The sequence below is a fragment of the Fusarium mangiferae genome, assembly GCF_900044065.1.
Source record: "Fusarium mangiferae strain MRC7560 genome assembly, contig: FMAN_scaffold020, whole genome shotgun sequence".
Classification (NCBI taxonomy): domain Eukaryota; kingdom Fungi; phylum Ascomycota; class Sordariomycetes; order Hypocreales; family Nectriaceae; genus Fusarium; species Fusarium mangiferae.
In genome coordinates, this window is record NW_024573940.1 from 303,018 (window position 1) to 321,350 (window position 18,333).

The 18,333-nt window shown below is 47.3% G+C and overlaps 8 protein-coding genes across 8 annotated transcripts; 3 read left to right on the forward strand and 5 right to left on the reverse strand.

Moving 5' to 3' along the window:
* Positions 1-88: 88 nt before the first annotated feature.
* On the reverse strand, positions 89-1,981 carry FMAN_14441 (uncharacterized protein; the record flags this gene model as incomplete). The annotated part of the gene is made up of 1 exon (XM_041825137.1): positions 89-1,981. One exon carries the CDS (start codon positions 1,979-1,981, stop codon positions 89-91), a length of 1,893 nt encoding a protein of 630 aa, XP_041690548.1.
* An 868-nt stretch (positions 1,982-2,849) lies between these two features.
* On the reverse strand, positions 2,850-3,445 carry FMAN_14442 (uncharacterized protein; the record flags this gene model as incomplete). The annotated part of the gene is made up of 3 exons (XM_041825138.1): positions 2,850-2,993; positions 3,043-3,149; positions 3,199-3,445. The coding sequence occupies 3 exons, from the start codon at positions 3,443-3,445 to the stop codon at positions 2,850-2,852; spliced, it is 498 nt and encodes a 165-aa protein (XP_041690549.1).
* Positions 3,446-5,930: 2,485 nt separating this feature from the next.
* FMAN_14443 (uncharacterized protein) lies at positions 5,931-7,351 on the forward strand (the record flags this gene model as incomplete). Its single annotated transcript, XM_041825139.1, has 2 exons — positions 5,931-6,641; positions 6,692-7,351. The coding sequence occupies 2 exons, from the start codon at positions 5,931-5,933 to the stop codon at positions 7,349-7,351; spliced, it is 1,371 nt and encodes a 456-aa protein (XP_041690550.1).
* A 336-nt stretch (positions 7,352-7,687) lies between these two features.
* FMAN_14444 (uncharacterized protein) lies at positions 7,688-8,149 on the reverse strand (the record flags this gene model as incomplete). Its single annotated transcript, XM_041825140.1, has 1 exon — positions 7,688-8,149. The coding sequence occupies one exon, from the start codon at positions 8,147-8,149 to the stop codon at positions 7,688-7,690; it is 462 nt and encodes a 153-aa protein (XP_041690551.1).
* Positions 8,150-9,065: 916 nt separating this feature from the next.
* Positions 9,066-10,274, forward strand: FMAN_14445 (uncharacterized protein; the record flags this gene model as incomplete). The annotated part of the gene is made up of 1 exon (XM_041825141.1): positions 9,066-10,274. One exon carries the CDS (start codon positions 9,066-9,068, stop codon positions 10,272-10,274), a length of 1,209 nt encoding a protein of 402 aa, XP_041690552.1.
* Positions 10,275-11,742: 1,468 nt separating this feature from the next.
* FMAN_14446 (uncharacterized protein) lies at positions 11,743-12,091 on the reverse strand (the record flags this gene model as incomplete). The annotated part of the gene is made up of 2 exons (XM_041825142.1): positions 11,743-11,778; positions 11,831-12,091. 2 exons carry the CDS (start codon positions 12,089-12,091, stop codon positions 11,743-11,745), a joined length of 297 nt encoding a protein of 98 aa, XP_041690553.1.
* Positions 12,092-13,823: 1,732 nt separating this feature from the next.
* FMAN_14447 (putative lysophospholipase (lpl)) lies at positions 13,824-15,770 on the forward strand (the record flags this gene model as incomplete). Its single annotated transcript, XM_041825143.1, has 1 exon — positions 13,824-15,770. One exon carries the CDS (start codon positions 13,824-13,826, stop codon positions 15,768-15,770), a length of 1,947 nt encoding a protein of 648 aa, XP_041690554.1.
* A 305-nt stretch (positions 15,771-16,075) lies between these two features.
* FMAN_14448 (uncharacterized protein) lies at positions 16,076-17,624 on the reverse strand (the record flags this gene model as incomplete). Its single annotated transcript, XM_041825145.1, has 2 exons — positions 16,076-17,519; positions 17,572-17,624. 2 exons carry the CDS (start codon positions 17,622-17,624, stop codon positions 16,076-16,078), a joined length of 1,497 nt encoding a protein of 498 aa, XP_041690555.1.
* Positions 17,625-18,333: the final 709 nt, after the last annotated feature.

Sequence of the window (18,333 nt, forward strand, 5' to 3'; positions counted from 1 at the left end):
ATGGCAGAGTAACTTAAATTTCGATAGAATGATTAAAATGGTATTCTTTTTTACGATATGCGACTAATAGAAAGGAGATAGATAGCCTTTAGGGCTTTGCTATCCGAATATCGACAACATGTCCCTTTAAAAGGTCCTTGATATCCTTGAAAACGTACTCAATAGGAGTTACATAACCATATCCGTGGTTGTCTGAGTTATTATTTTTATGTCCCCCAATCATAAGACCAACAATACCTGCCCTTCCATCAAAGACAACAGACCCTGAATCCCCAGGCGCACAGAATCCACGCTCATGCGGGTAATCATAGCGGTTTGTTTCGAAAGCCATCTCTTCTGTTGGCAAAGGATTCATATATTGGTCGTCTCTTATAGTGACAAGGTTGTTTGTGCAAAGAAGGGATCCAGCCTTCGGCCCACTGCTTGCTCCGATCTTGTAGACGTCGAATGTGTCGTTTGACCACTCAAGGTCACTCAATGCTTCGATGGACCGAGTTTGCTCTTCAAGTTGCATCCCAAAGGTCATAAAAGGCATCGCTGATGGTCTCCAAAAAGAAGGCTTCCAGTCTTCGTATTCCGGGAGACGATCATGCCATGGCCGATCGAGCTCGATCAGCGCCCAGTCCATTCTTCTGCCTACAACCCTTCGTCTGAATCCTGATGCGGCATACAAGCTTCCGAGAACCTTCTTGTTAGCCTCGAAGAACTCGGTCTTCTGTTTCCTTTCATCTCTCAAAGCCGCTATCGTCTGCCTAAACTCTTGGAGTTGTTTTTCCTTTTTAGGCCAATCCGTTTTCTCCAAATAATTGATATCTTTCGCATAACAAGCTATCTCTTCGTCAATGTGGAAAATGTTGAAATGATGTTTTGATCGAGAGGGGCTTTCAAAGGTTGTAGGCTTGGCTGACGAGTCTGGTGTATACCCAACTGAATCGACCGTCCAGAGGTCGCTGTTGACTGTTGGAGGTGCAACGCTAGAGTCTGCACCATCCGGCGTCACGGTGAAGCCATCAAAGGCAGGTCTGACCGCTTGATAAGATGTAAGGATGAAGGTCCGCCAAGTGGGCTCACGGCCAGAAGTTCTTAGCTGCACGAAACAGCCAATAGTGCCATTTGTCGGACTCAGTTGCTTCCCATCGGTCCGCTTGATATCACACGCAGCGCCGAAATCGTCTCCAATGTGAACCGTTGAATAATAATCGCCTTCCATGCGTTTCTTCAGCCTGTAGGCACGATGCCTTTGTTCTCTTGTGGGGTTAGTGAGGTTATCAAAGTAGCCAACCATGCCCTGGTTATGCTCAATATGGACTTGGACATCGTCCCATTCGGCCGCATCAAGAGTTCTCTTGACCTCTGTGACTACTTCAGGCCATTGGGTTTCATCAGAGTCATGATCAACCGAAATATACACTGTAGGTGGGTTGTCTTGAACACAATCGTCCGTCCCGTATTTCTGGAGAGAGAGGCATGTGACGTGGCCTTGAGTTGCTCTGAGCGACTGTAGGCGGCTGAAAATAGTACTGCTCAAGCATTCCCAAGCGCTTTGATAGACAGGGTCGTCGATATTGGTGTAGTGTGTTGGCTGCACTAGTTCGGGGGCCATTATTTCCACATGAATCTCGCTTTCGCCGAATGAGCAGACCCTTGACAGATCAGCCAAAAACATGGCCATTTCCTGGGCAGCTCTCTCCCAATCACGTTGCTTCTCAGTTGACCATGGTGCCAATATGAGAATGGTTGGTAGACTGGTGCCAGATTTCCCGGGCACTCCTCGCATTTCCATTTCAGGATCACAGCGATCTTCCTCATCTTCAAATTGTAGACCGTGCTTCTTGATGATTCTGTTAGCTTCTCGTTCAATGTCGAGACCCACTTGCTTGATGCCCGCGGGCAGGCGATCCGATGAGATTTTGAGAGGCAGTCGACGAAGTTCAGGCCATGCGACCCGTTTGAAACCCGAAATGACACGCGGTTCCTCCATTTTGCAGGAGGTCTGCCGCAAGATGGAGTTGGTTGTAGTGAGGATGAGGGGCAGCATGGTACGAGTCGTCGTTGAGACTTGTGGCTGAGAGCTTAAATCAGCAGAGAAGACAAAAATGTCTGCGAATGTGTGAATCAGAGAAACAGTGCGCCCGGGGAAAATGGCGATTTTATGTTCGTAGGATTTAAGTTAGGGAAAGTCACGTAAGTTGACTCTCTGATAAGTCAGGGGGTATTCCGTACAGTCATCATACATGATAAACTTAAATATTAAGTAGAGTTTTCTATCACTCTTCCAGCACTCACCAGGAAAATGTACGGATTTCTAATTGAAGTTGAGAGGGTCACTTCATGCCTTTTGGTTGGTATAAATGCACGGAAGCCAGCCGGCAACTTCACGTGGAGTTTGCATCTGACCATGACACTATGTTTGTTCATGAGATGTATTTGAGTTTGTTGAGCGAATAAGCTTTAGATTCTTATGACTCTTTAAGCAATATTTGCAAGGTTTTCAGGGCTTAAAGTCTATCTCGCCCACTAAAGTTTAACAGCAGACCATCATGCAATAACACAATCGAAGCGATCAGAGTTATCTTTTTGTGCCCTTCTCATAGATGCATATATCGGATGAGATAATTACGTAGCTTTCAACGTTTAAACATTGGCCATCTCAATTGTAGCGATTCTCTGCTCATTGCTAAAGCCCGATTTCCGAGATACGTATAAATCGCCGAAGTAGAGGGCATGAAGTGAACTGCATATTGTATAAAAAGAGTTGAACATGGATTCGGATTAACAAGATTGAGCTATACAAGAGAAAACTAAGCCTCTCATGAGTTTGAGACTTGTTACCCTTCAGCACCGGGATATTAGAAGGTGCGAAGGTAGTCACCCATGTAGGAGCCACCAAGCTTCTGGACCTGCTCAGCAATCTCCCCAGCACCAAAAGATCTAGCCAAGTTCTTCGCTTGCTCTGAGAGCTGGGCTTGAATAGTGACAATCATAAACCGGTGCTTTGAAAGTTAGCAGGAGTCATGCAAAGATTATCCATGGTACACATACCTGGTAGGGCTTGTTGTCCTTGTCGTGGAGAGCAACCCAGCGGCCATCTCCATTCCTGTTCTTCTCACCATACTGGAAGCGATCGCTGATGCTCACGATCCAAGAGTCTGGTGTAGATATTAGTGATTATTCGGCTAGTGATCTTTGGTTACTTACTGCCCTCCTGTCGAGCGCCAGGAAGCTTTCCAATGTATTCATTGCTGTTGGGATCCTTGTAGTAACGTTCTTGAATGTACATCAAAACATTCGCATTGCCCTTGGATTGGTTCTGGGCGTTGACGATGTAGTAACGAGCGGTGCGCGTGCGGAATTGCTGGGACCATGAGATCTCTACAGCGTTCTGCTCAGCCTCTGCGGTGTAGGCGGGCACAGAGAGAACATCTCCTTTGGTAGGGAAAGACATGATTTGCAAAGTCAGGTTGATGTTCTTGAAGGTAAGAGATTATGATAAGCTGGTGGTGATTGAGAGGCCGGTAGTAGTGATGAAAATAATGGAATTCGTGGAGGGTGCTGTACTCTAAATACTCAAATTGCCTATGATTGAGAACTAGTCCTAGCTCTCGTTACAATATCGTGTCTCGCAGGCGGAGCTGAAAAGAAGCTCTAGATTCGTGGTAGCCTGTAATTGCCACTGATCCAGAAGAGCGCTGATCAATAGCGTCTTGAATTCCCGAGCTATTGGGGATCGAAATACGCTAATGAGCACTCACGCATGTCTATGGGCTTGCTTTCATGCATTCGCCACCAATGAAGACGCTGTGGGCCAGTTCAACGCACAACTTCATATTTTGTGATAGGCCAACCGCTGACCGTAATCTCACTTGACTTCGCCGCCTTTAGAAGTCATGTCCCCTCTTGGAACAAGGAGGCTAGCTGAGCTGCACAGCTAGCCACAAGTAATCAGGGCGCTATTGAACTAGTGGTCTGGGCCTATGCATGTCTCGGCCAGCCCTAATCCGTATGAGGCCACGCCGCGCAAGAATTGGTTCTGGCTTGCCTTGGCAGTCGAACTATTAATGTTAACTGAGTACGATAGAACCAGATATCACACGTCTCATGAAGCCACGACAGTAATCCACTCAACAGTAGCACCTCGCGTATGCGAGTGCTCTACTATTGGTGCTTTAAGGCTTGGATGACATGGATTCCAATTATCGTGGATGGATATCTGCAACTACTGTGGCTAGCTGTTCGGTAGACTTACCCTTCCCGACACAACAACTCTGCCGACACGGGAATGGTTCACTGTAAGTGTTTGTCAGCAGACTCTAACATCAGACCATTAATACTCCCTTTCTGCTGCCGTTATTAAAATCGAAGCGTGTTTTGCAAGCAAACTAACTTGCTACTTTATCTGGGAGGTCAGCACCGAATTGTTTATCAAACCTTACTTGGCTGCCGCTGGAAGCGAGGCCGTCTACGGTGACGAGTATCAGCTTGATGCACCTATGCAAGTCAAGTGCTACATCGAATACTGCAGACGTAAGTAGTCAGATATGAAGCTCCGATGTTATTAATGTGTTGTTCTCTTTGCCGAATGGACAGAGGGTTCCGAGAGGCGCTCACAAGATATGGGTTTCATTCAGATTGTCCAGCACTGCATTCCAAGTGCGGGCACTGTTACTATTTTAGGTGCATTGAAGATGAATTCTCTTCTCTCTTGATTCCATTGGCGAGTATAAATCTACAGAAAAGCTCGTTGGATATCCTCTCATGGCCGTAAATGTCTGCACGAACTGCCGTACCCAAGAAGCCCCTCTTCCCAGAGCTGTCGTTCCACGTAAGACTGAGTCAGAGGTCAGACTAATGGAAATACCGCTGCCGCGACTGTAGCAGTCCTCGCTTCTGTTTTTAAAAGCGACTACGTCGATATCGAGATTGACAACACGCCAGACACTTCCATTCCAGAAGATGACATTCCCTTCAAGACCATACCTTATATCGACACCAGACCTTTGATGTGGAGTCGTCTTTAGTTGGCGGTATTGGCCAGTTTGTTGATGTCAGCTGCTGAATCTCTTATCAACCACGCCGTTGGCATAGAAACCTGGATAGCGATAACGCGACGAATAATCTCTTAAGAATGAATTTCTGTGAGATTGAGTTCTGGTTTAGGAATAGTGCTAAGTTACCGTGAAAATGCGGGAAATTCCGTGCTAGGTCTTAGCTAATAATCATTAACGGTTTAAGGCTGAAAGCTGAAAGATAAAAAGGCGGAGGCGCAGTAATCAGTAAATTTCTTAACGTCTTCTAATATCCCTATGAAATGATGATTGCAGCTTACTTTTACCTTCCTCACTTATGAATAAGAAAAAGTCGCGTAATATGAATATTGCACGGCATTGATATAACCGCTCCGCCTGGTTAAAGTGAACCCACTGGCTTCCCGCCGTCTCCTTGAGCCAATTAAGCTAGTTCACGGCCCAGGCCGCTGTGAAGCAAGCTTCCGTTGCCTGCTGGCACTGTGAGCTTTGTGCCTACTACGTTGCCATCAATGGAGAATCAGGTGGCTGCTAATACTCGACGTAGCCTCCCTTTGGTTCCAGCTGCGTGTCTTGCTTGCGTGAGTTCCGCATGCCGCCCCTACACCGCCTCACACACCTAATGTTTCCATGGTATCGTCTTGACGATGATACTCAAAAAGAACTACATGCTAACATTGGTCTTGCGGGCAGCGTAGAAGGCACCTTAAATGCGATGGACAACGGCCTTGTTCCCGCTGTAGTACGGCTGAAATTGATTGCGTCTATGCAGCCTCCCGTCGCGGACATAACGGCCGAAAACGCACAGCTTCTCAGGCCCCTAGCCAGAGTACAGCAGTGGGGGCTCTTGTACCTTCTGATGACTTCGCAGTCACGCTAGGCGGTCCTACACCCCCGGTAACTGTCATGAATTTCCCTTCTGCGTTTGATCCTACAATCTTTTTTGGCGATGTCACAAATCACTCGAGCATTGACCCAAGCTTCCAAATTGCTGCGTGCTCTCAAACTATTGCGTCAACTACTTTGCCTGGCTTTTCTCCTCAAAATCTATTTGGTGGCACTGGCAACCAAGTACCCCGGGCACTCCCTCTAAGAGAACATTACATCGACGCGTTTCATGAGAACTTCTACGCCGCTCATCCCTTTATACCGCCAAAGCAGCTTCTTCTGATCTTAGCAGAGAAGATCTCCCTAGAGCCCCTCCTTGCAGCGATACGTTGGATTGGTTCTTTATTCATCGACCGAGAAAGCTCTGACAGCCTCCTCACAGATGCATCCCACCAAATAGACAGTGCACCTCTCAGAAACGGCCTCCTAGTGCAGGCGATGTTGCTTGTCGTCATTGGACTTGACGGCAATCGTCAAGAAAAAAGGGCCAGACAGCTCATGGCAGATGCCCGGGATATCTCGATTCAGATTAAATTAAACACTGATCCGTTTGCTGTCACCAACGGACAAGGAATTCCGATACTTGAGGAGAGCTGGCGAAGAACATGGTGGGAGCTTTACGTTGTGGATGCCCTTATGTCGGGCGTACATCAGACCAACACATTTGTCCTGTATGATTTACCTACGGATGTCGGTCTGCCTTGTGAAGAGTCTCAATATTTCACTGGAGTAAGTTTCGTTATGAAGCCTGGTGTCCACTGTATGTTTACAAGATCTAGCAAATACCTGTCCCTATTCACCCATGCGATACGGAAACTTTGGGACTGTTTGATACAAGGCCGCTTTCTTCGTACGCCTATCGGATCCAATGTGCCTGTATCTTGGGTGCTCTTCAAGCAATGCCATCAGAGGTCGATCATGTCGCCAGGCTCCTCGCTAACTGGATGCTCCGCTTACCTCCTTCAAAATACGACGCTTATTGCAATTGCGATTTAGATGAGATGATGTTCCAGGCCATTATGATGTGGCAGGCCATTTCAATTCTCTTACACCAGCCTCACTCACAACTGGATCCATCGTTGACTTATTATATCAAGCCCTCCGTTACCAACACGCCAGCTTTGTCCAGCGATGCCTTCAATTCGCATACCAAACATACAATTAGAGCTGCGAGGGAGCTTAGCAAGTTGATCAGCTATCGTGTTCCCCTTCTTAAACATACTCATTTCTTTACTTACATGGTGACACTCTCGTCTACAATCCACCTCAGCAGATGGTCACTAGCCTTTGTGGCCCAAGATGACGAGGATCTTCGTCAAAATATGGGTCAGAATATTGGGGCCCTGGTCAAGTACGCTGAGATATGGCCTATGGCGCAACATTTGGGATTACAAGTAAAAAGAATGGCAAAAGAGGTTTATCGAGTGAAGAAGCTATAGCAATAGGAAGTCTTTTCACTAAAGTTCAGTAGTTATTATAAGCAATTCTTAAATATAGATCTATATAATTTTATATTTCAGTAAATACATTTACTATAAACTATTTATAAAATAGATATAAGAATTATTTAGTTTTAATTTAAAGATTAATTAATATAGCTATAATATTAAGTTTATACTTAAGACTACTATAGATCTATAAATTAATATGAATTTATTATTAAATGTAAAACTATATAGCTGCCCTTTTACTTCCAATTAATAACGCCAGTCCTCTTGTCCTTATACTTTCCATGTGCCCACTTGCAATCGTTATTCTCCTCAGTAGGTAGTCTTCTAATCTTGCTTCTCTGGGTTCCACTTTCCATCATCATAACCAGTGCAGTCTCCCTCATACTTGCCAGGGCGCCAGCTGCCGTCATCGCTGCGCTTACCATATTTCTCTGACATCAACTTGGCATCTTCAAAGCTGGTACCCTTGCTCTCGTACTCTGTAGGTTCCCGGGAGTCATCAACCACATCAAACTTGTCCCTCCTGGTCTTGGACTTCCCGCCGGGGTACTTGGTAGGTGTCCACTTGCCATCATCGTGGCCAGTACCCTTGCCTTCATACTTCCCGGGACGCCAGGACCCATCATCTCTCCTCTTTTCATATTCCTTGGGGACCCATTGCTCGTCGTCAAAATTGGATCCCTTTCCTTCGTACGAAGCAGAAACCCGCTTGCCAGTATCAGCAGGCTTCACGGTAGGGTGTGCCAGAACTGTGGCGACAAAGCCGAGAACATAGTTGCAGCGCATTGTAGATAGTTTAGGGGTGGTGTTGAGGAAGCTCGAGGTTGAGGCAGGGATTAAGTAAGGTTAAAAGAACCAAAGATTGATGGGTTGTTTGAGAGATATGTTTGGTGTTGAAGTGTCGATGATGGTAATTATAATAGACATAACGACAGGATACTATAGCCTTTTATCATTGAAGTTCTGGCTTCTATAGCCAATTGGCATTCGGTATAATCCCTCTCTTACACCATCACTGAGAAGGGCTGCAGGCTCATGGTTCCGGAGGCATCCTCGACAATCCCCTCATCGCCGTTTCCTCAAGGCGGCAAAGCTATGGCGGCTGATGTCATTTTCAGCCTTTTGGTAGTTCTGACATCAATCATCAGTAGCTACTTACTGCTCATTTCATAATAGTGTGACAGAAACCTTCAGTTGCGGACCAATCACCCCAAGTGAAATCACGCCATCTAACCGAAGGCTGACATCGATAAGGGCACTGTAGAGCTTCGGTGAGCTTCACTAAGCGTCATAAGGAGACTTGAGCTGAAGTGGATATGCTTGAATAACTCTAAAGAGATGCGTGGAAGCGCAATTTTGCTATCCTGAAAATTAATGACTGCGAGTCTAGACCCTGTGCGAGGCCCATACTGACCAGTCAGAGACGTCGACATCGGGGAAAGCGACTGACCCGCTGACGTGAGCACCCAAGTACGCTGACAGTGGCTACCGAAGCTGAAACGCGTTGGCAATTCAATTGGCACTTTGCAGTCGGCCAATCTCGAGTCATTGGCAATGCTGGTAAAATATCAAGCCGGCTGTGTACGATGGGCCTCGCGAGTTGGCAGAAAGTAAAGCATAAATTCTGTCCCAATGTACGTTAAAGAATTGCTCTCCCATCACTCACCACATCTCATTCTGCTTCTAATCAAGGTCCATCATCATGAACTTTCTCTTTCTTTCTCTTCTTTGGCCTGTAGTAGCCAGCGCTGCTGCTTGCAAGCCAACGCCCCCTAAATCAAAGGCCGCTTGCAAGTTGGCTGCCAACAACACCGTGGAGATGAGTGTCGGCTTTGACTACAATGGGGACTGTGCCCCAAGTACCGGAACTCTCCAAGGCTTCGTAATCTTTGTTGACTTTTCCGATGCCGAACCTGCTCAAGACGAGACCCCCGAGTCACTCTACGACGCTATAGTCCCCCAAACAACCGAATGGTACAGCCAAGCCTCTTATGGGGCTCTATCCCTGAATATTTCGGCCGATATGTCCAAGTTCTACCGCATGCCCAAATCTGCTGTATCATATGGCTGGGAGCGAGGTCTCACAGGTCCAGAACATCAAGAATACATCCAAGATGCCCTCGATGCCTACACAGCCGAAGGGACTCGCCCCCCACCTCCCGAATCGGATGTTCTCTATGTTGTTCCCGTAAAGAGCGTTGGTGGCAAAGGGATCTCTCGGTCCATCACTTTTCTTTCACGAGCCAACACTAGACAAGGCGATTATGTTGCTCGGAAGACCGTTACGGTTGGAACCGACGCATTTACGGGTTGGGGAACAAAGAGCTGGAGGGTATTGGCTCACGAAACCGGACATACTATCTGCTTGGCCGATTTGTACCCGTTCGAGGATCTTGGCCTGGGCTACTACGTTGGTGGCTGGAGTGCCATGGGAGACCTCTCTGGTATTGCCCCTGATTTCTTCGCCTGGGACAAGTGGCGCCTGGGTTGGATTAACGACAAATCTGTCGATTGTGTTTCAGAGCGAGGAACTACTCAGCACACTCTGAGCCCCCTAGAATTGAACATTTCTGACAATGGTGTCAAAGCGGTTGTAGTCGCCGTCGACCAAACCTCCGCACTTGTTGTAGAGGCCCGTACATCCGAGGGTCTTGACTCAGGCGTGTGCGCCCCTGGAGTCCTTCTCTACACAGTTGATACCTCGGTCAAGACAGGCTACGGCCCCATCCGTGTTGTAGATATTACCCCAGGATCAGGTGGCTGCGGCGACGGTAGTGTCTACGATAAGAACGACGGCACGTTGTCACAGGGTGGAGTGAGCACGTATAGGGTTCCTGGCTGGGGAGTTCAGATTACTGTAGTAAAGCAGACAGAGGAGGGCTATAGTATCAAAGTTGATGCTGAGTTGTAGGATCTAGAATTTTTATATAGGAGTCTCATCATTTTATTTAGATTTAGATATAGATAAATATTTATGCCTATAGAATATGTCATTAAAGATTCAATTTAATATTTTTCTTCCTCTATTACATTACAAGCAAACATCGACGTAGTTAGTTTAATTGCAAGCAGGCACTCTGAACTGAACCTGTCCCGTCTACTTCAGAACCCTGCGTCCGCCATGCACTACAAATCATGCTTCAGAGCACAATGACAAGCAAAAATGGGGGCATTTTGAAGCATAAGGCAAACGTTGCCCGTCGGCAACCCTTGTTGCCTCCACAACAGCGGTACTACTCATCGCATAGGTCGTGGTGGAGTTCATCCGCGGTGTCACCATTGCGGCTACCAGACCAGACCAAGAAAGCCCTCCATAGCATCAGTTGACTATGGTAAACCGCTTACCGTGGGCTATTTGCAGTGTTTAAAGCTTCTCGAGCAAGGGCCCATCATCCAGAACCTGTGTTTTCTTGAACAAGGGCTGCCAGTTTGCCGACGCAGCCGTCGCAATGGTGCCTATGATGATGGGTGGTCCTCTGCATTTATTGCCTGATGCCTCCAGTTAACGCATATAAGGGTTCTGCTTCGTATCAGCGCTTCGAAGCTGGAGGGGACTTCAAGTTACTCAAAGACGTCGCGCGCTTCTACAGTACAGGTGATAACATACGTTGACCCCGGGGCGGTGAGAGGGGCCCTTTCTGTGTCGTTGACCCTCACTGCAAACTAATGTGCAAACCCTCCTTCCGCACCAATGGCTAATGTGACCTGCTCGATCTCTCATGAGAACACATGGTCTTGAGCATAACTCCCCCACCACGGCTGTAATAGTGGGCGAACTCTCAGTATGTCTCTACTGTGACATCAGTTTTTGGTGAAGCTGAAAGCTGAGTTTATGAGATTCTGGCTTTGCAAAGATGAATAATAGTGAATCAAGTCAGGATGAGGTATGGGTATACTTGGTCAGTCTTGTCAATACGATGACCAAAAGGAAAGGGGGTTGTTGCTGTGGTTGGCTGAAAGGTCTAGCTATTCAATCTTAGACCAGTAAGGCTTCCAGCCAGGAAAGCCAGAAGAATAAAATTGCAAAACTTTACGCATGAATATAATGGTCTATGACTTTGAAGCAATAACAGATCCAACGCTTCCAGCAATAAATCACTTCCTAGACACAGTAATCCTAGCCCAAAGATTGCACCCATTAACTCACAGACTACCATAGAACGTCAGATGGCAATTACAGATGCATGAACAAGCTGTGAAAACAAGCTAAAAGCTCGAGAAGGGCTTTTTCCAGAGTAATAGCTTAATTCATCTTGCACAGAAAGCCACCAGCAGCTGATCGATTCCAAGGATTCACTCCATCCATCCTACGAGATACAAACTCCATACAGAACTTCTAGAGATAATGGTCTAACAATCTAAACCACTTCGGTTCAAGATCAGGCTAAAGTTGGCTTGATGTCTATGGGTTTCATCTACATCAAGTCAGTACCTCAACATCTTAATAAAGGGGTTTTGATAACTTACGCAAACTCCCACTTGTCCAAGAATTCTAGTGCAGGCAAAATCGCCACAGCACTTCGCGGTCTGGACATGGCAGAGCATTCCTGTTGCAACGCACGCCTGGTCGACGACGCATCTAGAGCCTGCTCCGGGTACCGCTTTGCAAGTATAGCCTTCGCAGCAATCGTTGGCCATGATGCATGGTCCTGCATCCTTTTCGCATATAGCTGACAAGGCAGCCGCAATCGCAGGATATAGAGACGAGAGAATAACTGAGGCCTTCATTTTTAATGTTGTGAGTCGACAGATTTAGTATTTTGATAGGTTTGATAATGCTGAAGATTGATGAAGATGGGAATTAGAGGAACTATTGTGCTTGGATCTAGAGAGTATTTGTAGTTGGGTTGAAGAACAAAAAGATATGTGAATCTGTCCTGTGGCGCTTGAATATCGATTATATTGAGGCCGATGTAGAGCCGTGCCGCTCTATGGTGAGACCCCCGCGATGCCCTGCTCCCTTTTTTGCTTGTCTAAGGGTCCTACTTCGCTGCTGTTATCCCGCCCTTTTAGTCCTAATCTGAAACTTTTATTTTTTAGTCCCTTAATAATAAGCTGCAGTCTTACATCAGTATAATGAGTTGTTAATAAAGCTATAAGACATTTGGATTTCCCTTAGTATTAGTAAACACGAAGGGTTATACATCAAATGCCAATCCAAATTATAGCTTCCTCTTTTTTACGACAGCAGTTATTTTAAAAAAGGGATTAAGTTTAAAGATCTCAGGCAATAGTACTTAGATCATTATTAATACATCTTCAATATTTGCCAGGGTACTATAGTCAATCTCAATGATTAATAAATAATGTTCTCTATTTAGATAAGGGCAAAACTTAATGCAATGCCTCCTAAATATTCGTTTTATTGCCGAGATGTGTTATTAAGCGCCATTTCAATATGTAAATGCCAACACGCTCCTGAACAGTTTTGCTTAGCAAGTTGCTTGAACTTAACCTGACTCCTTCAATTCTGACTTTAATAGAATTTCCCGTCCAATTTTGGAAAGGCGCACCAACGGACGGAAGACTGAGCTTGCTCAAAGAAGGGACCGGCCGCAACCGGAAAGTTCCCTTTGCCTTTCTATCGTGCTATTCGAATTTCTTGCTTATATATTTAGTTTTTCTTTCTGCTCAATTGACACCGTCAGCTGTCGCCATATTATGTCAGCCTTATTCTGCATGCTCCAACGTTCGCGAGCTTGTTAAAGATGGGAATTTCCGTGTTTGTAGGGTAAGATCAGCTGAATTGGGTACGAATGACCCACTGTCATCGTCTCCAATGTCGGAGCCTATCATGTTGTTTCCCGCGTATTCACGTATCGTTTATATCCGCGTCTGGGAATCCCCTCTCCACTTTGATGCGGGGGGGACCAAAGTCCCATTCTCCTTCAACAGATCATCATTCGGAGAAGATCTCCATGTAACCAATCTCCATCTCCCATTTCTCGGTCCTGCTCAGAAGCAAATGACAGCCCCCTCACCTCTTCCCTGTCTCCATCAGCCCTGTGGCCATTGTCTTTCGTTCTCCCCTCTCTGGATGAGCTGGCATCGCAACGTCATTTCTCTCTGTGGCTTAGCTTGTGCCGAATGTTCCGAGCTGAGACACAGCCTCCACAATGGGGTCCAAAAAAACCGAAACTCTCTCGGCCGAAGAAGCCGCCGGTGGATCTCAACCTTTTTATCCTCGCTGCCCACGGAACGAACTAGCCACTTAAGCCGCGTCACTCCCTGCAACCAGTCAAAGCCATTAATCACCGTAAAACTCTAGCATGTGCTTAGACCCAGTGAGATCATACCCGTTGGTTACTCCGTAAATTGCGCCCCTTGGCCGAAGGGCCTACTCAGCTTATTTATCTGGCCTCGCACTTTGTAATCCTCAACTCTGCGTTCCCAACTTCTTTTGTCACTTCAAGTTTCATCTTTATTTCTTCGACAGCTGTTTTTGTTTTGGATAGCCAGGATGCTCGGCTTCGTGGCCTTGACGCTCTGGCTCAGCACAGCCATTGCCGCTCCGGAAGACACGGCTTTGATCCCCAGGGTCAATTCAGTCGAGATCCGAGCCCTACCAAATTCTCCGAGTGGCGGATATGCTCCGAAAGTAGTTGATTGCCCTTCAACGCGTCCAAAAGCTCGTCTTGCCGATGGACTGTCTAGCGAGGAAGAGGCCTGGGTTCGTCGTCGCAGAAACAACACAATCGATGACCTAAAGACATTCTTGTCGCGAGCCAACATTTCTGGCTTCGATGCCGACAGCTTCGTTGAGAAGCATAAAAACAATGCGACTGGTCTACCCAACATCGCCATCGCCGCGTCCGGCGGTGGTTATCGCGCTTTGATGAACGGTGCAGGATTTCTCTCAGCTGCTGATTCACGCAACAACAAGACTGGCCCGATCAGCGGCCTTCTCCAGTCGGCAACATATCTAGCTGGTCTTTCTGGCGGTGGCTGGCTCGTTGGATCTATTTTCGCCAACAACTTCTCAACAGTGCCAGATTTACAGTCTGGTGACAAAGTCTGGCGCTTTGACCGCTCCATCTTCAAGGGCCCCAAGAGCTCTAGAATCAGTCTTCTCAACACTGCGGAGTACTGGGATGAGATGAAAGATGCCGTTGACGACAAGGACAAGGGCTGGAATACTACTCTCACTGATTGGTGGGGCCGCGCTTTGTCGTATCAGCTCGTCAATGCCCCAGAGGGTGGACCGTCGTACACTTTCTCTTCCATTGCCGATACCTCCAACTTCAAGGACGCAGACACGCCCTTCCCCATCCTCGTTGCTGATGGTCGTGCTCCGGGCGAGCGCGTCATCTCCCTGAACGCCACTGTATATGAGTTCAACCCATACGAGTTCGGTACATGGGATCCTACAACCTTTGGCTTCGTACCTACCGAGTATCTCGCTTCCAACTTCACCAACGGCAGCATCAGCTCCAAGGGTGAATGCGTCCGCGGCTTTGATCAGATCGGCTTTGTCATGGGAACATCCTCTTCACTATTCAACCAGTTCCTTCTCAACAATATCACCAAGGTCGGCGAGGAGAATGATATCCCCGACATTGTTGTCAAAGCCATTGAAGGCGTCTTGGTTGGCTTGGATCAGGATGATGAGGATATCGCCCAATATGCACCCAACCCCTTCTTCGGATGGAACCCTACCGACAAGAGCGTCAATTCCAAGAACCGCCAATTGACTCTTGTCGATGGCGGAGAGGATCTGCAGAACATCCCTCTTCACCCATTGATCCAGCCCGTTCGTGGCGTTGACATCATTTTTGCCATTGATTCGTCTGCTGATACGGACAACAACTGGCCCAACGGCACTGCTCTTCGTGCTACATATGACCGTGTTGGTTCCAGTATTGGCAACGGCACACAATTTCCCTCGGTCCCATCAGCTGAGACCTTTATTAATGAGAAGTTGAATCAGCGCCCTACGCTCTTTGGCTGTGACGCGAACAACTTCACTCTTTCAGACGGTGAAGTTCCCCCTCCGCTGATCTTCTACATTCCCAACGCTCCCTACACCTATCACAGCAACGTCTCTACCTTCGACATGTCGTATACCACTACCGAGCGCGACAACATCATTCTTAATGCTCTCAATGGAGCTACTCAGGGTAACGCTACCATTGATAAGGAGTGGCCTACTTGCGTGGCGTGTGCCGTCATGAGCAGAAGCTGGTGGAAGGCGAATGAGAGTGTTCCCGATGCATGCAAGACCTGCTTCGATCGCTACTGCTGGGATGGAAAGTCTAATAACACTGCTGTCAAGAGCTACGAGCCCGAGTACATCATTGGAGGAAATGCGACCGCGGAAGCGGCAGACAACGCAGCTGGAGCCAGGCTTAGTCCAAGCTGGTTTGTATCGGCTGGTGTCGGGGCTGCTGCTTTGTTTGCTCTCATGTGATAGCGGGAGTTCATTTGTAATATTTGATAGATTTTAATTGTCATACTTGTTCAATTTTGCCAGTCGTCATGTAGTAATTATGTAACAGCTGTGCTAGCCTTGGTGACCTGGGCCTTTGCACTCCTTTCCCATCGATAAGTCGGGCAAGTCGGGTGTCTTCTCTTCCGCTGTCTGAAAGGAACTGTCGAACACTCGACTGGAGATTGCAGTATTGAGGTAACTTGGAAAGGCGGTGAGGGTATGTGATGATCTGGTGAACAAGTCTAATATCATTTCGACTCTATATGTTGCCGTCTGTAGTGTCCTCACATCTTAAGCGAACCAAGAAGTTCAGTCAGCTGCGGCACATCAGCCGGAATCTCCTCCCACGTTAGTAGCTTGTTCGTCCTTGCGTTGATCATATTCGTGTAAATATCTGCCATTTTCCTGCTGTCCCAAACGCCCTCCCGTCTCCCAAGACACCGCAGAAGCCTCACCGCCTCCCATTGCACACTTGTGTCCTGACATGATATTATAACGTAGGATATTGGAGGGACGAGATTGGCCTGAAATGTGAAGATCTGACCCTTATCGCTTTGCGTCATCTTGATGACCTCTTCTGCTTTCTTCAATATCTCGATGCAATCGGCTGTTTCCAGGTCGTCGTTGATGTGGTTGAGCTTGAAAGTGGCCTGCCATGTAGTCTCTTCGCACTCAAGTATTTTGAACCGAAACAGCTCTGACTCTGAGGCCTTTGACGGATCGAACGTCTTCTTGAAAGCTTGATATCGTGCGCTCCAATGATGGTAAAAGGCTTCCGAGACTAGACCTTTATCTCGTCTCTCACATGAAACCCCACCGTCACCGCACAGCACGCCATCATCCGAACATTTTGGGCAATCGGCGTACATCTCTACATCGCAAAGTGTCTCGACTCGTGTCAGTGCTGCAGCTGCAGCTTGTGCAGAAGTGAAGGGTTCGCCGGGTTCTTCTAGGTCAATCGGGTCTTGTTTATCAGCCCATTCTGTAATCTCGGAGACAAGCTTTGAGGAATGGTTGTCCCCCACGTAAAAGAATAGATCAGATGCCAGGCCGCATAACGAAGGGCCAATGTTTTCCATAAACTTGGCTAGGTCCCATCGATCACAGGAGTTCAATAAAGAGAATGCGGCTTCCAAATGCCGCGTAACGTTCTTGTAACGCCCGTAGAGACTCTCGGTGCAGATAAATATTAAGCAACAAGTTAGAATAACCTGAATGTTTTTATCGGGTGAGTTCATGTACTCTTGCATTACCCGAATTGCATTGTTGTATTGCTGGATAGATGCGATCTCGTAAGATTTTGCAACAGACTGCGTTAATGAGTCGGTCTGGGTCTGAAGCTTGAAAGCTTTGTGTGCCCCTCCCAACGCTCCAATCGCAGCCTTGACGGGTTTTGACGTCTGGCTGAGTGGCAGCGCATACGCGTGCCAGAAGCTCATTGCGTTGAGCGAGCTCGCAAGTTCTGATACTGTGTATGTTCGGAAGTGGTGGCAGAGGTCCAACTCAATCGTCGAACCGAATGTCTCTGGTGATAGAGCTGCTGGGACAAGAAGCTTCGAGGCTGTCGCGATGCGACGGGATATGAGGTCATACTGTTTTCTATGAAGGGCGAGAGATTTTGTTTTTGGTTTGCTTTCTGGGGGCGCAAGGTAGCCGTCGCACGTCCGTTGGTCTTTTTCGCATCTGAAACACGTAGGCTTGCGTTCATCGCATTTGAGGTGCCGAATTCTAGACTACGGTCAGCAAAGTTCTAGTTAATATGCAGTAATGTGCTACGAACTTGCTACTTTGATTAGCATTGAATTTTATGTGTCCAAGTGTTCGACTTACCATGTTCTACAGCCAGATCTCACCTTCGGCGCCCTCGCCCTCTTCCATTTCACCTTGGCACCAAAGTCTGACATTCTGGCATGAGATCAGTTACCAGGGACGATCTCCACGTGGTGATAAGCGGGCGTGCAAAGCCTAGTATATGATGATACAAGCACAGGCCCTTCATTCCAGGGATGTCTCCTTCACATGGCGTGAGTCATGAAGGATGTTGAGAGTTGAGCAGGGAGAAGTGACAGTTTCTTTCGAAGGGCCGGGGCTCTCCTTGATGGAAGTGATCTACGACGGAAAAGGTAAAGAGGCTGCCCCTTCGAGGTGGGGTCATGAGCACAGCCCGCCCTGATCTTTGGTGAGCTGCCTGAAGCGACCCAATTTCACATCAACCACCTTCTGAATCCGTTGGCCTTGGTGACGAGTTTATAGGGCTAAGATGGGGCTCTTCAGAGGTTATTTTATCCTTATATCTGCCTTGCAAAGCAAGTTTATTTCTACCGAGCGGCCGCTTCCGGTGCTGAAAATTGCCCACTGTGACTCGGAGTATCTTTCCGCCGCTTCATGTCACATTCGTATAGCAAGTATCTATAAATAGATATACCCTATACGATCCGCGGCAAGTCCAATTTCGGACCAATTTGTTATCTTTTTCGTCTATTTAAATTTCAATAAAGTCTTGGCTTACAGTACATTTTTCAGGCAATCCATACTCGTGATG